Source organism: Trichosurus vulpecula, chromosome 1, assembly GCF_011100635.1.
Source record: "Trichosurus vulpecula isolate mTriVul1 chromosome 1, mTriVul1.pri, whole genome shotgun sequence".
In the NCBI taxonomy this organism is placed as follows: domain Eukaryota; kingdom Metazoa; phylum Chordata; class Mammalia; order Diprotodontia; family Phalangeridae; genus Trichosurus; species Trichosurus vulpecula.
The window spans coordinates 546,195,000-546,215,288 of record NC_050573.1 but is presented as its reverse complement, the minus strand read 5'-3'; the positions used below and the strand labels follow the sequence as shown (position 1 = coordinate 546,215,288).

At 35.5% G+C, this 20,289-nt stretch overlaps 2 protein-coding genes across 2 annotated transcripts in view; one reads left to right on the top strand and one right to left on the bottom strand.

Moving 5' to 3' along the window:
* ZCCHC7 (zinc finger CCHC-type containing 7) overlaps window positions 1–20,289 on the top strand; it is a 306,544-nt gene that overhangs the window by 40,272 nt on the left and 245,983 nt on the right. The gene's annotated exons all lie outside the window — the stretch shown is intronic.
* Window positions 15,929–16,320, bottom strand: LOC118834123 (nuclear transport factor 2-like). The gene has a single exon (XM_036741560.1). The coding sequence runs from the start codon at window positions 16,286–16,288 to the stop codon at window positions 15,974–15,976; it is 315 nt and encodes a 104-aa protein (XP_036597455.1). The 5' UTR covers window positions 16,289–16,320; the 3' UTR covers window positions 15,929–15,973.

The following is a 20,289-nucleotide window of genomic DNA, read 5'->3' as shown; positions in this document are numbered from 1 at the left end:
AGCGTCCGTGAACTGGCCAGATTTTTTGAGTGTCTTTCAGACTTGGCATGAATTACTGAGGCAACTTCAGAATGAGCTAAAGGCCAGTGCTTGTCTCACTTTCTGTCTAGATATCTTGTCCATATGCTTTTTTAAATCCTATATTTTTTCTTGCTACTTATCCAAGATCTTTTCTTAGACCATCTACATACCACTTAAATTAAACTCACTCCTTAACTTAACTTAATTAAACTCACTGTCCTTAACACAAAAATTAGTAAATATTCAGGTGAGAATATTTCCTAGATTAGCAGAATAGATCTTGGATTAGCAGAATTCCTTCAAAGGAGTTGGTGTATATTTTCTTTCCATTGTTACTCAGCTATTTTTTTGTATTTTTCATTGAGTCATGTTTACCTTAAAACTAACTATTGGAATTTAGATGTCCACCTCAATCCTTGGTTTAATTCATACTTTTCCATGGCAAAAAGAGCACTGCATTAGAAATTATTTTGTATGTAGGCTTCTATTATATGAGGTTTTTATTATGTTTTGTTTATGTTCTTAAGGAACACGTAAAGAACAATTTTTAAATTCCTCACAAATAATTTTTTTGGGATTTTGGTGATAATTGGAATACTTCTAGTACAGTGCTGTAATGATTTTTAAAATAGTTACAGAAACCTTATCCTGAGGGACATTTTTTTCCTCTGTCCTCTTCATCACTTCTTCCTTTTTCCTTCCTTTGCTTGTCAGCTTCCTTTTCTCTAGATAATTTTTTTGTTTGAAATTACAAAGAATAGGCAATAATAAATTGGATCATAGATTTTTTTATTAATGGCATTTTTAGATCATTTTTATTTCTGAAGATTTACTTTCCTCTTCTCCTACCCAGTCAACCTTCCCTCATAACAAAGATCAAAAAAGAAAGAAAAAAAATAGTGCAGCAAAACAAGTACATCTCCTGTGTCTGACAGCATGTGCAATGTTCCACACACGTAGTTAGTCTCTACAGTGACCAGCTTCCTTCTTTTTCTTTTTCTTTCTACCTTGTCCTCTGTATTTTCTTACTGCTTGGTGCTCTCATCCCCACATTCCAAGCATGTATGAAGAGAAGTATAGATAGACCGTGATCACTTTCTCTCTATTCCCTTCCTCCCTCTAACAGCAACACTGATTGCTATCACTGATCCTATAGCCTTGCTTTTAGAAAGATGTGAAATGTCAGTATTCCTCATGTACGAGAATTGGTTAGAATTACTTGTCATTCATTGGATGGCATATTAAAGGTTAATTACAGAGCATCTGAAACATAGAAGGTTTTTCTAAAAGATTAGGTCAATAAAAAAGATTTTTTAGTATTCAGATACTCAAATAGTTCGGGAGTTCCTCTAGGGATGGAGAAAGCAACCTATCCAGGTCTGCTTATCTTATGTGACTCTTGTCCATATCTTCCTAAAAGTTTATCACTCAGTGTGCTGGAAGAAATTGTAATGGCACAATTTTTTCTGGCTGCGTGACTTATCTTCTTTATCTGTCATGCAGTTCTTTAATGATATATTTTACTCCTGTTCTTTGAGTCTTTGCCTTCATGTGAAACTTTGCAATTTCTTCACCCTAATCCAGTTAACTTTCCTCCTGTTCAACTTTAGGTTCATTTTGTCTGTCTGTACTGCCTGTCTCAAATACACGTACTGTTAGATGAGCCTGTAGGGTATTTATCCAGTTAGCAGACATTCTTCATCTACTTGGTCTTTCCTGCATGGATGATCAGGCTAAACTTCTCTTCCAGGAGACTTTGTAGATCCCTTGTGCTTGATGCAGTTAGCAGAATTATCATCCACAAATGAGCTTCTAGAGGACCTCACCATCCACCTAGATTCTCTGCTGGATCTCCTCCTTTTAGGGAGCATACATTTACCTGTATTATCTTTGTCTGATGTTTTTATCAGAGGGTCATTGAACTGGATTATTTCTGTTGTTAAATCTTCTTAGGAATCTTGAACAATTTTGATGTGTGGATGAGAGTTAACTTGTAGAAGAAACTATAAGCTGACATTTTGTTCTACTGAATCACATTCTTTCATAAGCATCAAATAAACACGGTGGGATCTTATATTCTCTACATCTTTTAGTTAATTGTGAAATGATAAAGATATGGTCCACTGTTGAATATTATTGGTGAAAGCTTATTCCCTACTAATACTCTTATAGAAGATGCTTTTGATTCATTGTTAAGATGACTCATAAAGAATATTATCTATAGAAGGGAATAGGAATAAGATTGCTACTTTATTGTTCCTTGTCAGCATTTTTTGGTGGGGAGAAGTCTAATATGGTCCAGAATTTTTTCTATACCTTTTCCATGCCACCTTCTTGTATTTTATTTATTAAATCAAATTGTGTCCCCTCCAGCATGGGTTTTCTATATATATATATACTTGGTCCAATTTGCTTTTCTTATTTTTGTTCTCTTTGGTGTTGTTTCTATCTCTTCTATAGTCTTATCCAGGATTGTGATGTTAGGGTTGAAGTGTGGCAGTTCTGCTGTCCTTGATAAGGAAAACAGTTTGTTAAAAATGGCTTATGCAGATTGTTTCCATTTTTCTCCTGTTCGTAGTCCTATTTTCAACCTTGAGTGTCCTTGGGATGATTTTGTTTAGTTGCACATGTTGCCAAACTTCCTTTAAGCGTGTTCTACCCTCTGCTTCCTCTCTTTGCCTTATCAGACTGTACCGTTTGGCATCCTGTTGTCTTCATAAGATTTTAGAGTTGAGTGCATTCTAACCAGATGTTGCTTTGGGAGTCATCTCTGAATTTGGCAGTAAATCAGATGTTTGCTGACTAAAGGGCTTTCTAGATGGGTGTAGTAGATGAGAGTACAGACACTTATTGGCTATGGGATCCTGGGCACATCATTTAACCTTTATGTGCTTCAGATTCCTTATCTGTAAAAAGAAAGAATTGGACTCAATGGCCTCTAAGGTCCCTTCTGTCTCTAAATGTACAGTCTTACGATCTAGTGTCGTGGTAAACACTTTACGTTGGTTAGTCTTCTGGGTACAATTATTATGGTTGGTGTTGATGTAATTTCGGTTTTCCATTTCTGATTGTCAATTACTCATTTCAATAGGCCAGTTATGTTATTTCAATTATGTGCCATATTTTTTTTTCTCATTCTTTTTTTAAAATGAATTCTGATTTTGGCTCTGATGAGTTGATGGTCTGACCTATACAGAGAACTGCCTCAAGGAAAAGTCCCACATCAGTAACAAGTCCTTTTTTGTCTGTTAAAATATAATGTTTCATTTTTTATGATGTTATTTGGTATTTGTCATTTTTAGAGTCCAATTCTTTTTTTTCTTTGAAACAATCTTTGGTGATATCAGAGGTATAATTCTTTGTAATCTATTGGTCTTCAACCTTTCTCATTGCTTCTTCCTGAACCATGCTTCTCCGTGCATTTCTCCCCATCTTTACCTGTTCCTGCCTTTCTGTTGAAGTTATCAAGGATCAAAATATATTGTTTTAATTTGGAGGGTTTTATTAAATTCTTAAAATTTCTCTATCATTTCATTCACAGCTACTAATGTTGGTGTATAAGCTGCAGTTATTTTCATGGCAGTGCAAAATACTTATCATTAATATTACTGCAACACATGATGCCCAAATATCTCATGAAAAATGTTTATTGTTGCTGCCATGTATAAAATTAAAATGTGCTCGTAAATCGCTTTTTCTTGCCTATCCAAGGAGTATCTGTGAACCATCCTATTTAGCAGCAACTTTCTTCTTTTTTCCTTTTGTTTTATTAATATCAAGAAGGTCAAGATTGACATGATTCAGCTTCTCTAGCAGTATATCCACTCATTGGTCATTGGACAAGAATCTCACCTTAGGGTACCAATATTCAAATTAAAGGTTGTTGATGATCTAAAAACCATATGATTCTTAGCACCATCATCTATTTTCCTGCCACTCTGGTATTGTCATTGTAGAAGCAAAAAAGGACCTCCTAGGACCAAGCACCATATTTTTCTTTGTTTCATGTGTTGCCATGGCTCAAAAAACAATCATCTCTAAGTGGTCAGCCTACTCGTGAGGTTGCCTTTTTGCAGCTAGTTAGCTTAGCCCTTAGAAAACATATTTTAGCTGTTACCTAGGACCACATCTGAAGACTTTCTAGCATGGTAAAAACTACCAGACCTTACACTCCACTGGCATAATATTTGAGAACCTAGAATCACCACAACCTGTTCAATGCTGTTTGATGAGAAATCAGAGTAGGACTTTATGAAGGATTTTTATATTTCACAAAAACCATAGGGAACCTGTTCAGATTTTAGTAAAATATGGAGAATTTTTCAGCAATGTGCAGATTTGCTCTCTTGCAGGAGTGAAATTTGATCATAATTTCTTGAGGAAATTAGATGATCATATTAATTTTTTATGAAACGTGTTCCAAATATTCATGAAGCTCTTGGAAGATACATAAAATTATGCTAGTGTACAGAACAAGGACAACTCACTGAGCAACAAAATCAGTATTGATTTTGTAATATTTTTACAGCATGTTGTGCTTTAAAACCTATGAATTTCTAGACATTAACAAAACTAAAATTTTTTTTAAAAATAGTTTTATTAAAATTTTTTCTTTATATTTTTGAATTTTTCTTTTATTAGTTGATCTTCCCACCTCTATCATTCTGCATTAAGTAAATTTTTAAAAAAGCCTTCAATAAAAAGATGCATAATTTAGCAAAAACAAATTCTTACATTGACTATTTCTGAAAATATACACCTCTTGCTACATTTTAAACTCATTGCCTCTCTGATTGGAGGTGAGAGACATAGTTCATCTTTATTCTCTTAGTTTATTGTTGTGTTGATCAGGATTCTAAAGTCTTTGAAAAGTTGTTTTTCCTCTAGAATGTTATTGTATAAATTGTTGTCCTAGTTGTATTGCTAGGGGTACAGGCTTCACCATGATTACAAAAGGAGGAACAGCTTTCTTCCTCTGGAGCACAGGCTAATGGATCAAAGGGACACAGTGGCCAAGAAATTGTCTGCCAATGAAACACAGGCTTTAGATCCTTAGCCTTGCCCTCTTCAGTGAGACCCTTTCAAGGGTCCCAGTCTCAGCTCTGGTCAGTGACTTTTGGACCTAAGGTACAGAAAAGTATTTTCCTTTGCCTGAGGCACAAGACTGATATCCTCAGCCCTGGCTCTGTTTGGTGAGGGCAGGACCTCCTGCCCTCAAAGATGTTTATTCAGTAGCTCTTGAGCTAAAGTGGGGTACCATTGGCCTACACTTGACCTATTACCCAATTCAGTTGGATTCTAAGATGGACAGCACCAAAAGTCATTACAGAATATATTTTTAGTGGCATACAGACACTACTATCAGAGTGATGGTGAAATGTGTAAGAGGGAGTAGGGAATACTTCCAAAAGAACTACTATAAATGTTTTTGTATATATGTAAGTTCTTTTCTTTTTTGATTTCTTTAGGATATAGGCCTAATGGTGGGGAAGCTGGGTCAAAGGGTATGCACAGTATCAAACGGAAAAGTTTCTTAACAAGCATTGTTGGTATTTGATTTTCTATGATTGGATATTTGTTTCTATTTTTTCATATTTTTATTGATAACACTTAATGGATGTGGTAAGAAAATCATTTAACCATACTTACTTTATTTCATTTGCCTCAAAAAACCCCAACAACTTGCTTTTGAAGCCTGTAGGCCAAAATCAGCACTTGTTATTAACTCAGCAATATTTCCTATCTGTTATTTTTTCTCCTGTTCCCTATCTCCTATGTAATAATAGTAATCTCTGTCTCTACACTTGACTTCCTCCTTCCTTCCCTCAATATGCTATTGTTATTTTGTGTTATAGTTTTCTGGATATGTTTTTAATATTTTTACTCTTTTAATTTGTCAGCATTATCCAATTTGTGGAAGCTGAGACTTCAGTGTTGTAGCCCTATAGTTTGTTTTGCTGAATTGTACAGTGACCATTCCCGTCATTTCAGATTACTTTATGCCCTTGCAGATCACTTTGTAAGGAAAGTGGCAGCTTTGGCCTTGGAGGCAAATTCAAAGAAATGATATGCCCATTTATGCCTGTAGTTGCATGGTTTTAATATTCTCTAATAATAAAAGTTCATAAGATGGGGGTTTTTACTTCCTGAAAGTCTTTCTCTCTCTGTGTGTTTGTTTCCATGGGTATATTTCCCTCTGCTTTCGTTTTTCCCTCTTTCTTTATTTTCCATCTGTTTGACTGTGTCTTTGTCTTTGCCTTACTCCCTTGGAATTTTACTTGACTTAAACTTTTACTTTCACATGTTGCTGTGACTGTCTTTCTCAGCTCCACTAATTTTTCTCCTTTTTCCTTGGTCATAAAACAGAACTGAGTAGTTTTATATTTCATGTTTTCAGGTTCAGTTTTAAAACTGGAAGTGGCACATTTATATATCTCTTTCTTAAAAACATAAACAAAATATTCTATTTTAAAAGTTGGTTTTTATTTGTTATGTAATCTTAGTCTTCTCTCTCACCCCATCCCCTATGTGACCTAAAATCTAGGCCTAGCCATTTTCTTGAGATTTTCCTTAGTTATAATCAAAGAGCTTATTGAGGGTTGCATTTTTGGCCCTTAAAAATGTAAATGCATTTAGTGTATCTCTTTTAATGGGAACACTATCATAAATTGAAGATGGTATTAAGATTCACTGGCAAAATATGCAAAATTTAAATACCTCCCAGAAGCTTCATTCTTGCTTGTTTGTTTTTGATACTCCAAGTAGTGTCCCAGGACAGAAACTTAATCAGAATGCTCAAATGTATGTGCTTAAATTAAAACAAGTGTATGACAGCTAGTTTTCTTTTCATTGCTCAGTGTAATTTTTCTTTTCTTTTTTTTTTAATCCCATTAGCCATTTGGATAAAATCTGTAGCCTTAGAACCAGGGGTTTTTAAGCTGGGATCCAGGAACTTGTTTAAAAAATATTTTGGTAACCATATTTCAATATAAGCAGATTCCTTTGTAATTCAATGAATTTTATTTTAAGTATTAAAAACATTGTTTTGTGAAGAGGTTTGTGGGCTTCACTAGGCTGCCAAAAGGAATCCATGATTGACAAAAAGGTTAACTCTTGCATTAGAGGAAAGCAAAGACCTGCTATTTTCATGATATTATAGAGGTGAAGTTTTGCCTGAGTTACATAGTTTGATAATGAAACATTTTCTTTGATCCTAAGAATAATTATGAAAATTAAACCATTCTTAACTTTGTTATACCCATATATACATTTGTTTTTGCAAAGGTGTAACTTCCTTATAAGTCAAAAGTATATTGGCTGCTATAATTTTATTGAATTATAAAGTGGTTCTTGATGCGGAATATCTGGCAATCATTAGGTAGAAGGCAAAATATTATATATTTGTATCCTGAATTTTGTAAAGACCTTCATTTTTACCATATCTAGGACTATATAAGTTCTAATTGCTAGGAAGGAGAGACCTTAGACTTTGAAGCTATGCTGCAGAAATAAATCCTTAGTAAAATTTTGCTCCTTTTGCTTTTTCACTAATTCATGTTATCAGGTATTTGGTTGTTCCAATTATGCTATTCTGTCTCCTAACAACTATATCTCTTTTTACAAGCTTGCCCAGGATGCCAAGATCTGCCAATGTCCTTTGCTTCTCTGCCTGTACTTCTCCTTTTCATCAGGAGTATGTGGACAAAGTAGAATCATAGGATTTGAGAGTTAGAAAATTTAGAGATCATCTAATCCAACACTCTTATTTTATAGACGAATGAACTAAAGTGCAAGAGAAGTGGCTAACCTAAGGGGGATCACAACAGCAGTGATAGAAACGGAAATTAAACCCAAGCCTTGATTCCAAAGCCAGTTCTTTGTTTCCTCATATGCCATTAGCTCCAGAATGACACAGGGACAGCTCCATAAACAGAAGGGCCTGGCTTTGTAGAGACAACCCCCTCCCAACCCCAGTCTTGGAAATGAAAAGTTAATAAGCATTCCTTTGGAGTCTCACCAAATGATCAGACCGTGGTAGTATTATCAGTTACAGCAACTAGCAATATAGGGCTTCCATCCTGATAGTCACAGTCCTCATATGAATACCTTATCCAGCTGTTTATCCCATTTTTATTTATAAAAGACTTAAAATTACTGGTTTTGAACATCAGAACTTAAATAAAATTATTCCAGTTTCTCCCTCCACCACCTTTGTTTCTCAAAATTCTCTCCATATTAATTCCTACTTATATGACCTTGGGTAAGTCACTTAACCTCTCTAGGCCTCATTTAACTCACTTGTGAAAATAAGGGGGTAGGGCTGGGAGAGCAAACCACGTGATGTCCCAGGTTCCATCTTGGTAAAAATTTATCCAAGTTTAAAATAATTTTCTCTGTAGAATAGTAAGTCATGTATAGTCATCCATTAATCAACCACACTTTTAAAAAATTAAAATATCCATACTTATTGGCATCAAGCAATTATAGTTGGCTTTCTTAAGTTTGTCCTGATCCTTAAGATTTTATTAAATGTGTTGCCTGCTGGAGAGAAATTTTAGAAATCTATCATAAGAACCAGCTAGAAAAGGGAAAATATTGTTAAAGAAATATGAGGAGCATGCAAATCAACTTTCCAAACTTTGATTCTGGCTATGGCCCAAAACATATGGGCACAGCTAGAGCCAATGATTTAATAATACCTTGGGTGTTTATTATGTCACTAGGCAAAGTAACTTCATTCGAAGTGGTAATAGAGTGTTATAATACTATTAGTATACCCACAGAACGAAAAACAAGCTTAGTTTCATTCATTAAAAAAGTTAATATGATTTGTTGCGATTTTAAAATAAGATGGTAATACTTCTTTCACAGTCTCACCTTTTATCCTTCATAAACTGTCATAGAATCATTCTTCAATGATTGATAATAAAGAAAGTGATAAGTAGAATGGTATAGCTCTCATATTCATTTTGTATGACAATAATAGCAGGAAATTACATAGCAACTTATAGTTTACAAAATGCTTCATATACATTAAGTCATTTAGCCTCTCAGCAACTCTGTGGAATAGGAACTGGGAGTATTATTATCCGTAATATGAGGAAAGATGAGGAAATTGGCTTAGCTGCAATGGCCTGAGGCCACAAAACTTCAGGCTCTTCCACTTACTTAAAACACCAGGTCTTATAGATGCAAATAAACGTTCTCACTGCACTACAGCTGCATGTTTTATATTCCTCAGTAATAAGTATCACACTGATGTTGATTCCTTCTAAGTATAACTGCCTTCAAAATAATTGAGAAAAATCAGACGGTATCATTTTAGTGTTTGTCTCTACTCTCAACAGTAAATTGGACATTAAATGCAAAACAGCTATACCTCCTCAAAAACTAGAAATCATCTATAGCAGAAAGCTGAGTGGTTTAATTTTCATAATTGTTCTTAGGTTCAAAAAATGTCCCTTTATTACTATGGATTCAAGAAAAAAATCATCTTTTTCATTTATTCAACAGTCATAACCATAAGGTTGTCATATTCCTTTCTCATAATGAAACACCTGTAATGGAGTCAGCAGTTACAGGATATGGGCCATCAGACTACTCTCATGACAGATACATCTCTGTTTAGCTGGAGCAGGCATGCATTCTCTGAGTATGTAGCAGTTTGATGGATGAGGAATCAATATCTCACCCTCACATCCATAGCTTACAATTGAGAACAGTTTTGTATTGTGGAAACTTGGGGAGGCACACTCAAACAGTAGTTAGTCCTAATACAAATGGACCATTTATGTAGTATATGTGTTATCTTTTTGGCAAAGTAGGCTTATAAAAAAGTTAATAAAGTTTTGGGCTCAGATCAGAAGACCAAGATTGTGCACAGGTCTGTTATTTTATTTTTAAAATGAGGATATGCTTAACCTGCAGTCCACAGTGATTTCAGGGAGTCAGTGAAGTTAGGAAAAAAATTACTTTATTTTCAGTAAACTCTAACTTTTAGTATTTTCTACAGCTACGAATGTAGGCATCACACATTCTAAGAAGGGGTCCTTATGTTTTATCAGACTATCAGAGGGATTAACGACCTCCCAAAAAGGTAAGGAATTTCTGGACTAAGTGAAATTTTGTTGGTTTTTTTTTTAAATACTCAGGAGATATATATTAGAATATACTGTCTGATACAAAAAATAGATTTTATTTCATTACATGACCTTTTCAGGAATACTTTGCTAAGATCATACTACAAGCAATAACCCATCTAGGACCTAATGTGTATTGTTCATCAAAGTCCTGAAAACCTCTTACCGATAGCTTCTTTCCTTATTATCTAGAAAAATAGCCAGATACCAACCTACATATCTTTAGTCATTTCGGTAGTCAAAAGACTGTCATCAGAGGCTCTTCTCATTAAAGGGAAAGTGTTTTGACAACAGTTATACACAATTCATTAGAGCCTTTTGAACAATATAGTACAATACAGATTACTATGAAGCCATTGACTTCTGTTATGATATACATGTTTTTATCTTGAGAAAGATGTTGAGAGTATTGAGACAAGGTACAGGATTCATTGTGGATGAATTCCTGCCAGGACTGCACCATTTAATCAAAGGAGTAATTTCTAGGTACCTTATCAAGACTTTCTTAGTTCATTGCCAGCTTAGCATTGCTTGTCAAGACTTGCTGAGGGAGGCACTAGTTGCAGTAAGACAGCTGATATCTTTCTTGCTGCTCGTAAGTAGCCTAGTACTATATGTGAAATTTTGTTGTGGAATTACGATCTATGTTATCAGTTATTCCAATACATTTCATACATTGAAATCTATGTTTAGTTGGAATTTTTAAAAAAATATTTTTTTATTCCTAACTTGAAAAACGTAAACAAACATGAACAAGATCAGCAACATAATATTCCGTACAGACCCTCAAGTCTCATTGTACACAGCTTATTTTCTGTTCTTGCAAAGTAGATGCTAAATTAAACTCCTAAATTCCAAAAGTTGTATTTCCTTCTCAGCCTCCTTTTGTTCTTTCTGTGCATTAAAAAATTGTTTCATTGATCTTTTTTGGCATCACTATCCCTATCAGCCCTCTTGCTAGTTTTCCTAGCTTTCCTCCTCTCCTCCCAACAAAAACTACTACTTTGTAACATGTTAGTAAGCATGTCAAGCAAAAAAGATTCAAAGATTAGCTGTATTTGAAAGCGAATCTCAGTCTACACCTCTAGCCCATCACCTGATCACCTGTTAAGTGGGGAAAGCATGCTCATCAAGACTCTTGAGTTGTGGTTGATCATTGTGCTGGTCAGTGTGTGTGTGTGTGTGTGTGTGTGTGTGTGTGTGTGTGTGTGTGTGTGTAAAATTGCACTTAAAGGACTTGTTCAGGGTCACTCGGCTAATAAATGTCAAATGTCTGAGCACAGACTTGAGCTCAGGTCCTTCTGGCTCCAGGACCGGTGTTCCATCCATTGTGTCACCTAGCTGCCCCACTGGTCATTACTCCTAAGATTTTCAAAGTTGTTTTTCTTTAGTGTTGTGGTTATTGTATAAATTGTACTCCTTGTTCTTCTCACTTTACTCTGCCTCACTTCATACAGGCTGTAGCCTAGGTGTGTGGTGCATGATATGGCCTCCATACTTCCTTTCTCCCTGGGATGGCTCACTTACCTCAACGGGGGCTTTTTCTCCCAGAAGGGGGTAGGAGAGGCAGCCACCACCTTGACCTTGCTTCTGCTCCTCCTCTGTTCTCTCTCTCCTTCGAAGGTCTATGTTGTAGTTCTGGTGTCAGGAGATAATATTCCTCTTAGTAGTCACTAGGCTGGTCACTTATCTCTGTAAGCTTCAGCCTTCGTCCTCTGTGAAATGGGAATAAGAGCATCTGCCTATCAAGTGAGATACCATATGTGAAGTGCTTTATAAGCCCTAAAGCATTATATAAACCCTAGCTATTACAAGCTATGGGCATTTTAGCCCTTTGATTTGCATAATTCCAGATTGTTTTCCACAATGGTTATAGCAATTCATAGGTCCAGTGTGTCTGCCTTTTTACCTTTCTTCTAATGTTGACTATTCCCATTCTTTGTCGTATTTGTCACTTTGCTGGGTGTGAGGTAAAAACTTAGGGTGATTTTGATTTATATTTCTCTTATTAGTTATTTAGAGCATTCTTTCACATGGTTTATAGTGTACACGTCTTCATTTGTGAACTACTTGTTCATATCCTTTTACCCCCTAGCCATTGGTGAATGGCTTTTGGCCTTATATATTTCTGTTTTTTATGCATATCAGACTCTTAGCAGAAATATTTGATAAAAAGATTTTTTCAAGTTGCCCACTTCACTTATTTTAGATGTATTAATTGTATTTGTGCAAAAGCTTTTCAATTTTACATAAACAACATTATTTTGTAATTGACTCTATCCCTTGTTTGGTTAAGAATTTATCCTCTACTCATAGCTGTGAAAGGTAGATGATCTGTTCTCTTTTAATTTTTTTATGGTAGAATCTTTAATATTCAGGTCACAAATTCAATTTGAATTTATTTTAGAATGTGGTTTAAGATGTTTATCTAAGCCTAATTTCTGCTAGACTGCTTTCCAGTTTTCCTCATAGTTCTTATCTAATAAGTAATTCTTTCTAGGTAATTTATGGTTCTGGGATTTATTGAACCCTAGGTTACTGAGTTCACTTATTTACGATTCTTCCTTGCCTAGTCTGTTCCATTAATTTACTTTTCTATTTTTTAACTAGTACCGAGTGATTATGATGGTTATTGCTGTATAATATAATAGAGGTGCTCTTCCCTCTTCATTTGATTTTTTTCCCATTATTTCCCTTGATATTCTAGAACTTATGTTCTTCCCAGTGAATATTTTTTTAATCTGGTCCTGTAAGAATCCTTTTAGTAGTTTGATTGGTATGATATTGAATATGCAAATTAACTTTAGGAGTTAAGAAAGTGTTATACTCTGTTACTGACAAGCAGTTCTGTCAAATTGGAGAGCTCAGATCTGCTCTGCAGATTTGAGTTTTCTCTTTCTGAAGCTGTAGATAGCTGTAGGACCATGCAGGCTTTCTTCAGCCTTTGAGATTTTTCAGATAGGAGGTTCTGTTTTATCCAATAAGCTCTTAATTAAAGCCAGGCCTCTTCTCACATTAAAGCAGATGCAAAGCCCATCTCTATCCCCCATCTTTATACTTTCTCTCTCTCAAACCAAAGGTAACATGGGGCCTCCTGTGAGTCTTCCCCTTCCTCAGGTTGTAGACGGTCTTCTAGAATGGTAAAGATAGATGTATCTTCATACAGAAGCAGGATTTTGCTCTCTTTCAATGGACAAATGCAGCTTTGGAGCCTCTCCCCCTCGGATAGTGCGGCTCCTATTGCTTGACTCACTTTTCATTGTGCCACTTAGCCGGCTAATTTTTATCTAGTTTCTTTACACAAATATTACTTGTCTGCCACTTTCAGGCAGAAAAAAATGTCCACACATGACAAGTTTTCCCATGTTTCTCCAAATTTGTCCTTTTTGTTATTTCTTATGGCACATAATCATATGTGATAATTTATTCAGTCGTTACCTAATTTATAGGCCTACCCTTAGTTTTCAGTTCTTTTCCACTACAAAAAGAACTGCTATGAATATATACGTACATGTCCATATCCATTTATATGCATATATATGTATATAAATATATATGTTTTTATAGAGACTTTTTCTCTCATTATTTGATCTCTTTAGGGCAGAGTTTCTTAAACTTTTTCCACTGGAGACCACTTTTCACATTTCGGCGGCATTCATTGGTGTTGTATGGCCTGAAGGCCTGTGCAGTGCAAAGTGCTCGTGCTTTTTGTTCTGAACCAAAGCTGCAGTGAAATTGTCCAGTGCAAGCACTGCCGGAAAGACCTCCTATTCATTACGTGTTTGATTTTTAATTAATTTTTGGTTGTTGTGCCTTCAGAAACCTTTTACTGTTGCCAAATTTTTTGTGACCCCGTATGGAGTCGTGACCCACAGTTTAAGAAGCGCTGCTTTAGGGGGTGTGTGTGTGTGTGTGTGTGTGTGTGTGTGTGTGTGTGTGTGAACATGCGTATTTATCTATATCACAGTACTTTGAACATAGTATTTATTAAATGCTTTTTAAATTCATGTATATGTCTAGTAGTGGTATCATTGAGTCAAAAGTTATTACAATTTAGTGACTTTTGGGGGTATAGTTCCATATTGCTTTATATAATGGTTGTACAAATTCACAGCTATGCCAATAGTGCACGAGTGTACCTGTCCTCCCATATGAATTCCAGCAATTGTGATTTTCCTTTTTTGTCATCTTTGGCAATCTGATGGGTATGAAATAAAACATTAGAAATGCAAAAATTCATTTCTTTAACTTTTATTGAATTGGAGCATTTTTTGATAGCTTAAATTTCTTTTGAAAATTACCTGTTTATATCCTTTGACCTTTTATCTTGTGGAAAATGCCTTTTGTTCTCATACAGGGATAGAGACAAGATTTGTGGTTTTATTAGTATAAGAAATTCGCTGATGAGGAAACTTGCTAATAGCCACTGTGTGTCACAAGTAGGACTTTGACCTAGAGACTGCCTCTCCATCCATTATGCTGTGTTGCCTTTCATTTGTTCTTATGTATTTGCATAGTTCCAAATTGTTTTACCCAATGGTTGTAGCAATTCGTGGGTGCAGTGTGCCTGTCTTTTTACCTCTCTTCTAATCATTGTGGAAAACAATTTGAAATTGCACATTTTGTCACCTGTTTAGTCAAGAACTCTTACTCAGTCCATAATTGTAAAAGGTAACTTCTTCAATTTGTTTTTATATGGCTTTTTACATGTAGGTCATATATCCATTTGGAGGTTATTATAATATAGGGTGTGAGCTGTTATCGTAAACATAATTTCTGCCAGACTGCTTTCTGTGTTTCCCAGCGTTTTTGTTGAATTTGAGTCCTTAGCTCAAAAGTTGGTGTCCTGGGGTTTATTGCAAATTTTTGTACTATGTTTGATTGCTTCTGAGTTTTGTGTACCAAAGCTGTTCTATTGATCAACTTTTTAAACTTTTAACCATTACCAAATGGTTTTGATGATTATTGCTTTTTAATATAATTTGAGATTTAGGACTGCTTAGGTCTCCTTTTTTTTCTCCTTCATTATTTTCCCCTGAGACTCTTGACCTTTTGTTCCTCCAAATTAATTTTCTTATTTTTTTTCTAGTTTTTATTAATTAACTATTTAGCTTTTTAGTATGGCATTGGATTAGCAAATTAATTTTGCTAGTGCCAACTGAATAGTTAATATCTGTACAGTTATTTAGATCTATCTTTATTTTTGCAGTGTTTTGTAGTTTTTGTGTTCATAGAATTTGTGTGTGTGTGTGTGTGTGTGTGTGTGTGTGTGTGTTGGTAGGTGATATTTTATATATTTCTGAAATTATTTTTGAAAGTAGTTAATTGTTTTTAAGAAAATTTTCATGGCTTTATTGTATAATGAGGCATTGGAACATCTGAACAAATCAAGATCTGGGCTGCAGACGCAGATGCTGCTTTCTCCTTCGTTTCTTTGGGCTACTAGAGCTTGTCAGTACATAAAAAAAAAAAAAGACAACCTTTTGCATTACTTAGTCTTTCTAAGGCATGCGCTGGTACAACACAAACTTCTCCTTCAGATGCAGCTAGTCTAACGTCCAAACATCATGCACAACACACTCCAATAGTGATGCCACCGTCACCACTGCAGCGTCCACCCACGGTGGTCATGCAGGTTGTATATGATATTTGGAGTGTTCTGAGGGGGCTGGGGAGAGGAAGTGTGAATAATATGAGGAAGGGGAGAGAGAAGGAAAGAGCGTGGGCACCTTGGGAAGAGGAGGCTCCCCGAAGTTGTGAAGCGCTAGCCTGAACATGTCGTTGGTGCACACCCAAGTATCTTTGATGTTCTTTTATAGAAATATCTGGTGGAATCCCATGATGGGGTCTTCATCAGCCTTCAGCTGCCCCGCCACCATACTGAGTATACAGCTGTCAGGTGTGGGCTGGTGGTCCTGAGCTGTGATGCTGTGCTGTATTTTCTGAAATGGAAGACTAGACAATTTCTCCAGGATGGGTGCTTTGTGTTGGAATTGCTGCCCTTCCCGTGTAAGGCAAGGTGCATCAATATATATTGCTCCTAATTGAGTTCTGTCATTATCAAATAACTGGTAGTAATGTTGAACAAAGCTGGATCCAATTTGCTCCCAAATCTTCTTGTCTCCCATTGTGGATCCTCACTTAGCAGCAGAAACTGTAAACAGAGGGGATTGGATTAGAAGATGGTTTTCTAGAATTAGGAGGTGGTCTCTTCCGGCTCTTAAGCTGTCTGTAATTAATACTGAGCTCCTAGGGTAATGCTGGGGTCCCAAGCCCAACTGGCTGGCATGATGGCAGCAGTGGTGGCAGCAACTGAGCACGGTCCTGGACTGACTGTTTCCCCCCTCCCCCTAAGTAATTTTTTTTTTTATTTTCTTCCTGATTTCTTTTGTTGGTAACACATTGAAAAGTAGGATGACTTGTGAGGATTTATTTTATATCCTTCTACTTGGCTGAAACTACTGTTTTAATTATTTTTTAGTTGAATTTCCTGGAACTTTTTAAACCATCATTTTTTCTGCAGAATTTGATAATTTTATTTACTTTTTGCCTGTATTTTCCATTTCTTTTTCTTCTCTTATTTGTACAGCAAACATTTCTAGAATTATACCAAATAATAGAGATGACAATATAGACATCCTTGCTTTATCCCTGGTCTTACTGGAATGTTTTCTAATTTTTCTCCATATAATGCTAACTAAGGCATGGTCCCTTTATTCCTATATTTTTTAATGCTTATATAAGATATTGTATAGTGTTTTGGAACTGGAAGGGACTTTCCCTTTAAGGAGCTTACAACCGAACACACAAGATACTGATTAAAAAAATTAAAATATAAAATGCATTAATGTTACAAAGTGCTCTGAAAAACTATAAAAACTAATTAGGTATATATCTTGTCACTAATAGACATATTTCTGAACAGAGGTTCAGCAAAATTCTGGATGTCAAACATTTTTCCAGTAATATATACCAGAAATCCGCACTTCCTGGTTCATCTAGTGTTTCCACATCTTTTCTGGCTCATGACAAAAATTCCTCTTTGCCTCCTCTAGCCACACACCTTCTCTACACTTCAGCTCTATTCTCATTCCTCTCCATCTAACCTACCAGCCCTGTGGAATCCCTGATCTGTCTGCTGTAAGCAAACTCCTTTTTACCTTTTCTTTACCTAATTTCCTCACTTGAAATCTGACTTTCCCAGGTAGCACTTTGTTCTTTTTTGCCCCCTCTCATGGAGACCCCATCTGCAGCTCTTTTTATCTTACTGGGGAAGGAAGAGGTAAGCTTAACCAACACTCTGCTATTTCCTAACTACTGATCACCCTTATTCTACCTTTCTTCATTTAAAATTTACACCATTCGCTTACAACCACTGCATTCCTTGTCACTCTCTTCTGTCACCCTACATACTCCACTTTGCTAAGTGACTGTAGCATTTGCCCAACATTATCCTCCCCTAATTCAACTCCTCCAAGCTTCAATATTCAATACAATAGTTTCAATTCCCTGATATTATAGTTCGATTACATCTTTAATGGCCTTGGGCTCTCATTAGCATAACGAAACATTGACAGTGTTCCTACTTGAGACTTGGGATGGGGGTGGGGGGACTTGGAGGGAGTGTAGGATGGTGAAGGGGTAGCCATATATTCCCTGCCCCCTAGGTCCTTACGTTATTGTGAGGGCATATAAAAGAGTGGGAGTAAGTGAAGGGTATTTTGGTTTGAGAAATCATCTGGATAGTGAATGGTGGGTAACTTGCCATAACCCTTTTCAAAAGCAATGGTAGTACTGATTTAAATATTTTTCCCAAAGCAAGAGGTGGGATGTAAGGGGAAAGGGTAGGAGGGTACATATGCATGTGGTAACAAGGGTGAATTGCTAGGAGATGACTAGTATGTGGTCAGATGTATGATCTTCAGAATGTATTGTGATAATACTTTTTGGTTTTTATGTAACTCCATTAATGTGAAATTGTATCTGTAAAGGAAAAAAAATTATCTCTTTCTTGTAATTACTATGTGATCATTTTTGATTGAAGAAATCAAATCTTTTAAATATGAGATTTGGGGGAAAACTTAAAGATGCATTTTTTTTCCTTTGCCCTTTGCTCTACCCACCCCAACCCCGTCCTCTTCCTCCCCTTAAGTACAAGGACTAGAACTTTGTTGGAATATTTAAGTGATCCATCATGAGACTTTTAAGCCTCATTCTTTTTCACCTTACCCTGGAGTCAATTTTTTTTTTTTTGGAGATAGTGAAGGAAAAGAGCATTGGATTTAACCCAATCACTAACGAGCTATTATGGCCATAAGCAAGTCACTTGTCCTTTCTTGGTTTTCTTTCATGTAAAATGGAGGTGTGTGCGGTAGATATTTTTTATGATGGTGTCCAACTTTAATGTTCTGTTATTCATATATAACAGAAGTACAGGATAACTATTGTGTGGTGAATAAGGCTTATTCTGTTTAGAGTCTTAAGGGTGAGTTTATACAAATATTGAGATCACTTATTGGAAGGAATTCAAGAGCAGAGTAATATGATCTTGGTGTTTTGTTCCAGTTGCATCTTTTTTATAACTTTTTTGCCCACTGAAAAGTCTGGACTGACTAATTTAAACATAACTTATACTTTTTATTTACACATTTATTTTACCACTTCCCATTTGTTCTTTCTTTTTTAATGGTATATTTTATCTTTTGATACAATCATTTTGAACCATAATTTCATGGGAATATTATGGAAATAGACATGTTTAGAGCTGGCAAGGAGCTTAGGATCATCTAGTCCAATCTCCTCATTTTATACATAAGGAAACCAAATTGGGTCAGAGAGGTTAAATGATTGCCCAAGACTGCATAGTTAAGGAGAGCTGGGTCTACAATCCATATCATCTGATTGCTATTTCTATGCCCTATATCTGATATTATGGTATGTTGCTGATTAGAACATCATGTTAATGAGGTAAAATATTTTAGTCCTCAGGTGGGTCAGCTAATTTGGCTAGATGATCAGGTTCTAAAATGTAGATTAGTAAATTCATCCCAAAGTTTATAAAACTAACTTCGAGTTCTTGTTTTACTAAGTAAGCACCAGTTCTTTTTTGTAAGGAATAGCATAATATGATCCATATACTACTACTACTCCTTATTCCACCCCTGCAATCACCCTTCCTCCTCTTACTTACTAAATTTTGTTGGTGGATTTTCACAGTGCTTACCTTATTTAACCCCAGAGGCTTGTAAAAATAAAATTTAATAACCAGTATTATGCAATTTGCAATACAGTGCAAAACAGCAACAACAACTCAGGGCCAATGTAATGTAATTTTTCTTTTTTACAGTTTTTATGGCATACCTTATTTTATAAATCTAGAATTGTTCAGTATAGAAGCATGGTGAAATGCAGTGAATGTTGTATTCGGAGTCAGAGAATCAGGTTAAAATCTCAACATTGTCATGAACTAGCTGTGTGATCTTAAACAAATAAATCACTTAACTTCTTTTGTACCTCAGTTATCTCATCTACATATAAAAAAAATTCTCAACTATATGATCTCCAAAGTCCCTTCTAGCTCTAAGTCTGTGGTATCATATGATAAAATTGTAGCATCATAATGGATCCATGATCTCATTGATGTAATCCTTAGTGGTTCAGCAAAATTATTTTAATATACAAATAGTTTAAATGACATGTATCTTCTTAAGTATTACAGTATCGTTTGAGTTTTAATTGAAAGAAACCAGTGGAATAATCATCCCAATCCTTAGTCATTCTACAGTCCTCCCAAAAACTCGCCTCAGTTTTTGTTAAAAGCCGTAAATAATTTAAAAAGACTATATGAGTTATGTAAATTTCTTTTTTGTGGTGCATGTAATGATTATAATGGTATACAAAGATTACCCATGCCATTTTTCTTTGTAGGTCTATATGTAGTTACTTTTTGTATCTATTCTTTCTAACTAAAATATAATGAATTTTGTGGCATCTGATCATTACAATCTAGGACCCTTTTGAAACATTTTTCCTCTGTGTTTTGTTGTGATATAAATGGTGACTTTTTTTCCTTTTTCACCCTCCCTGGGGTTGTATCTTGATCTTCAAATAGCCAAGCATGCTATTTATG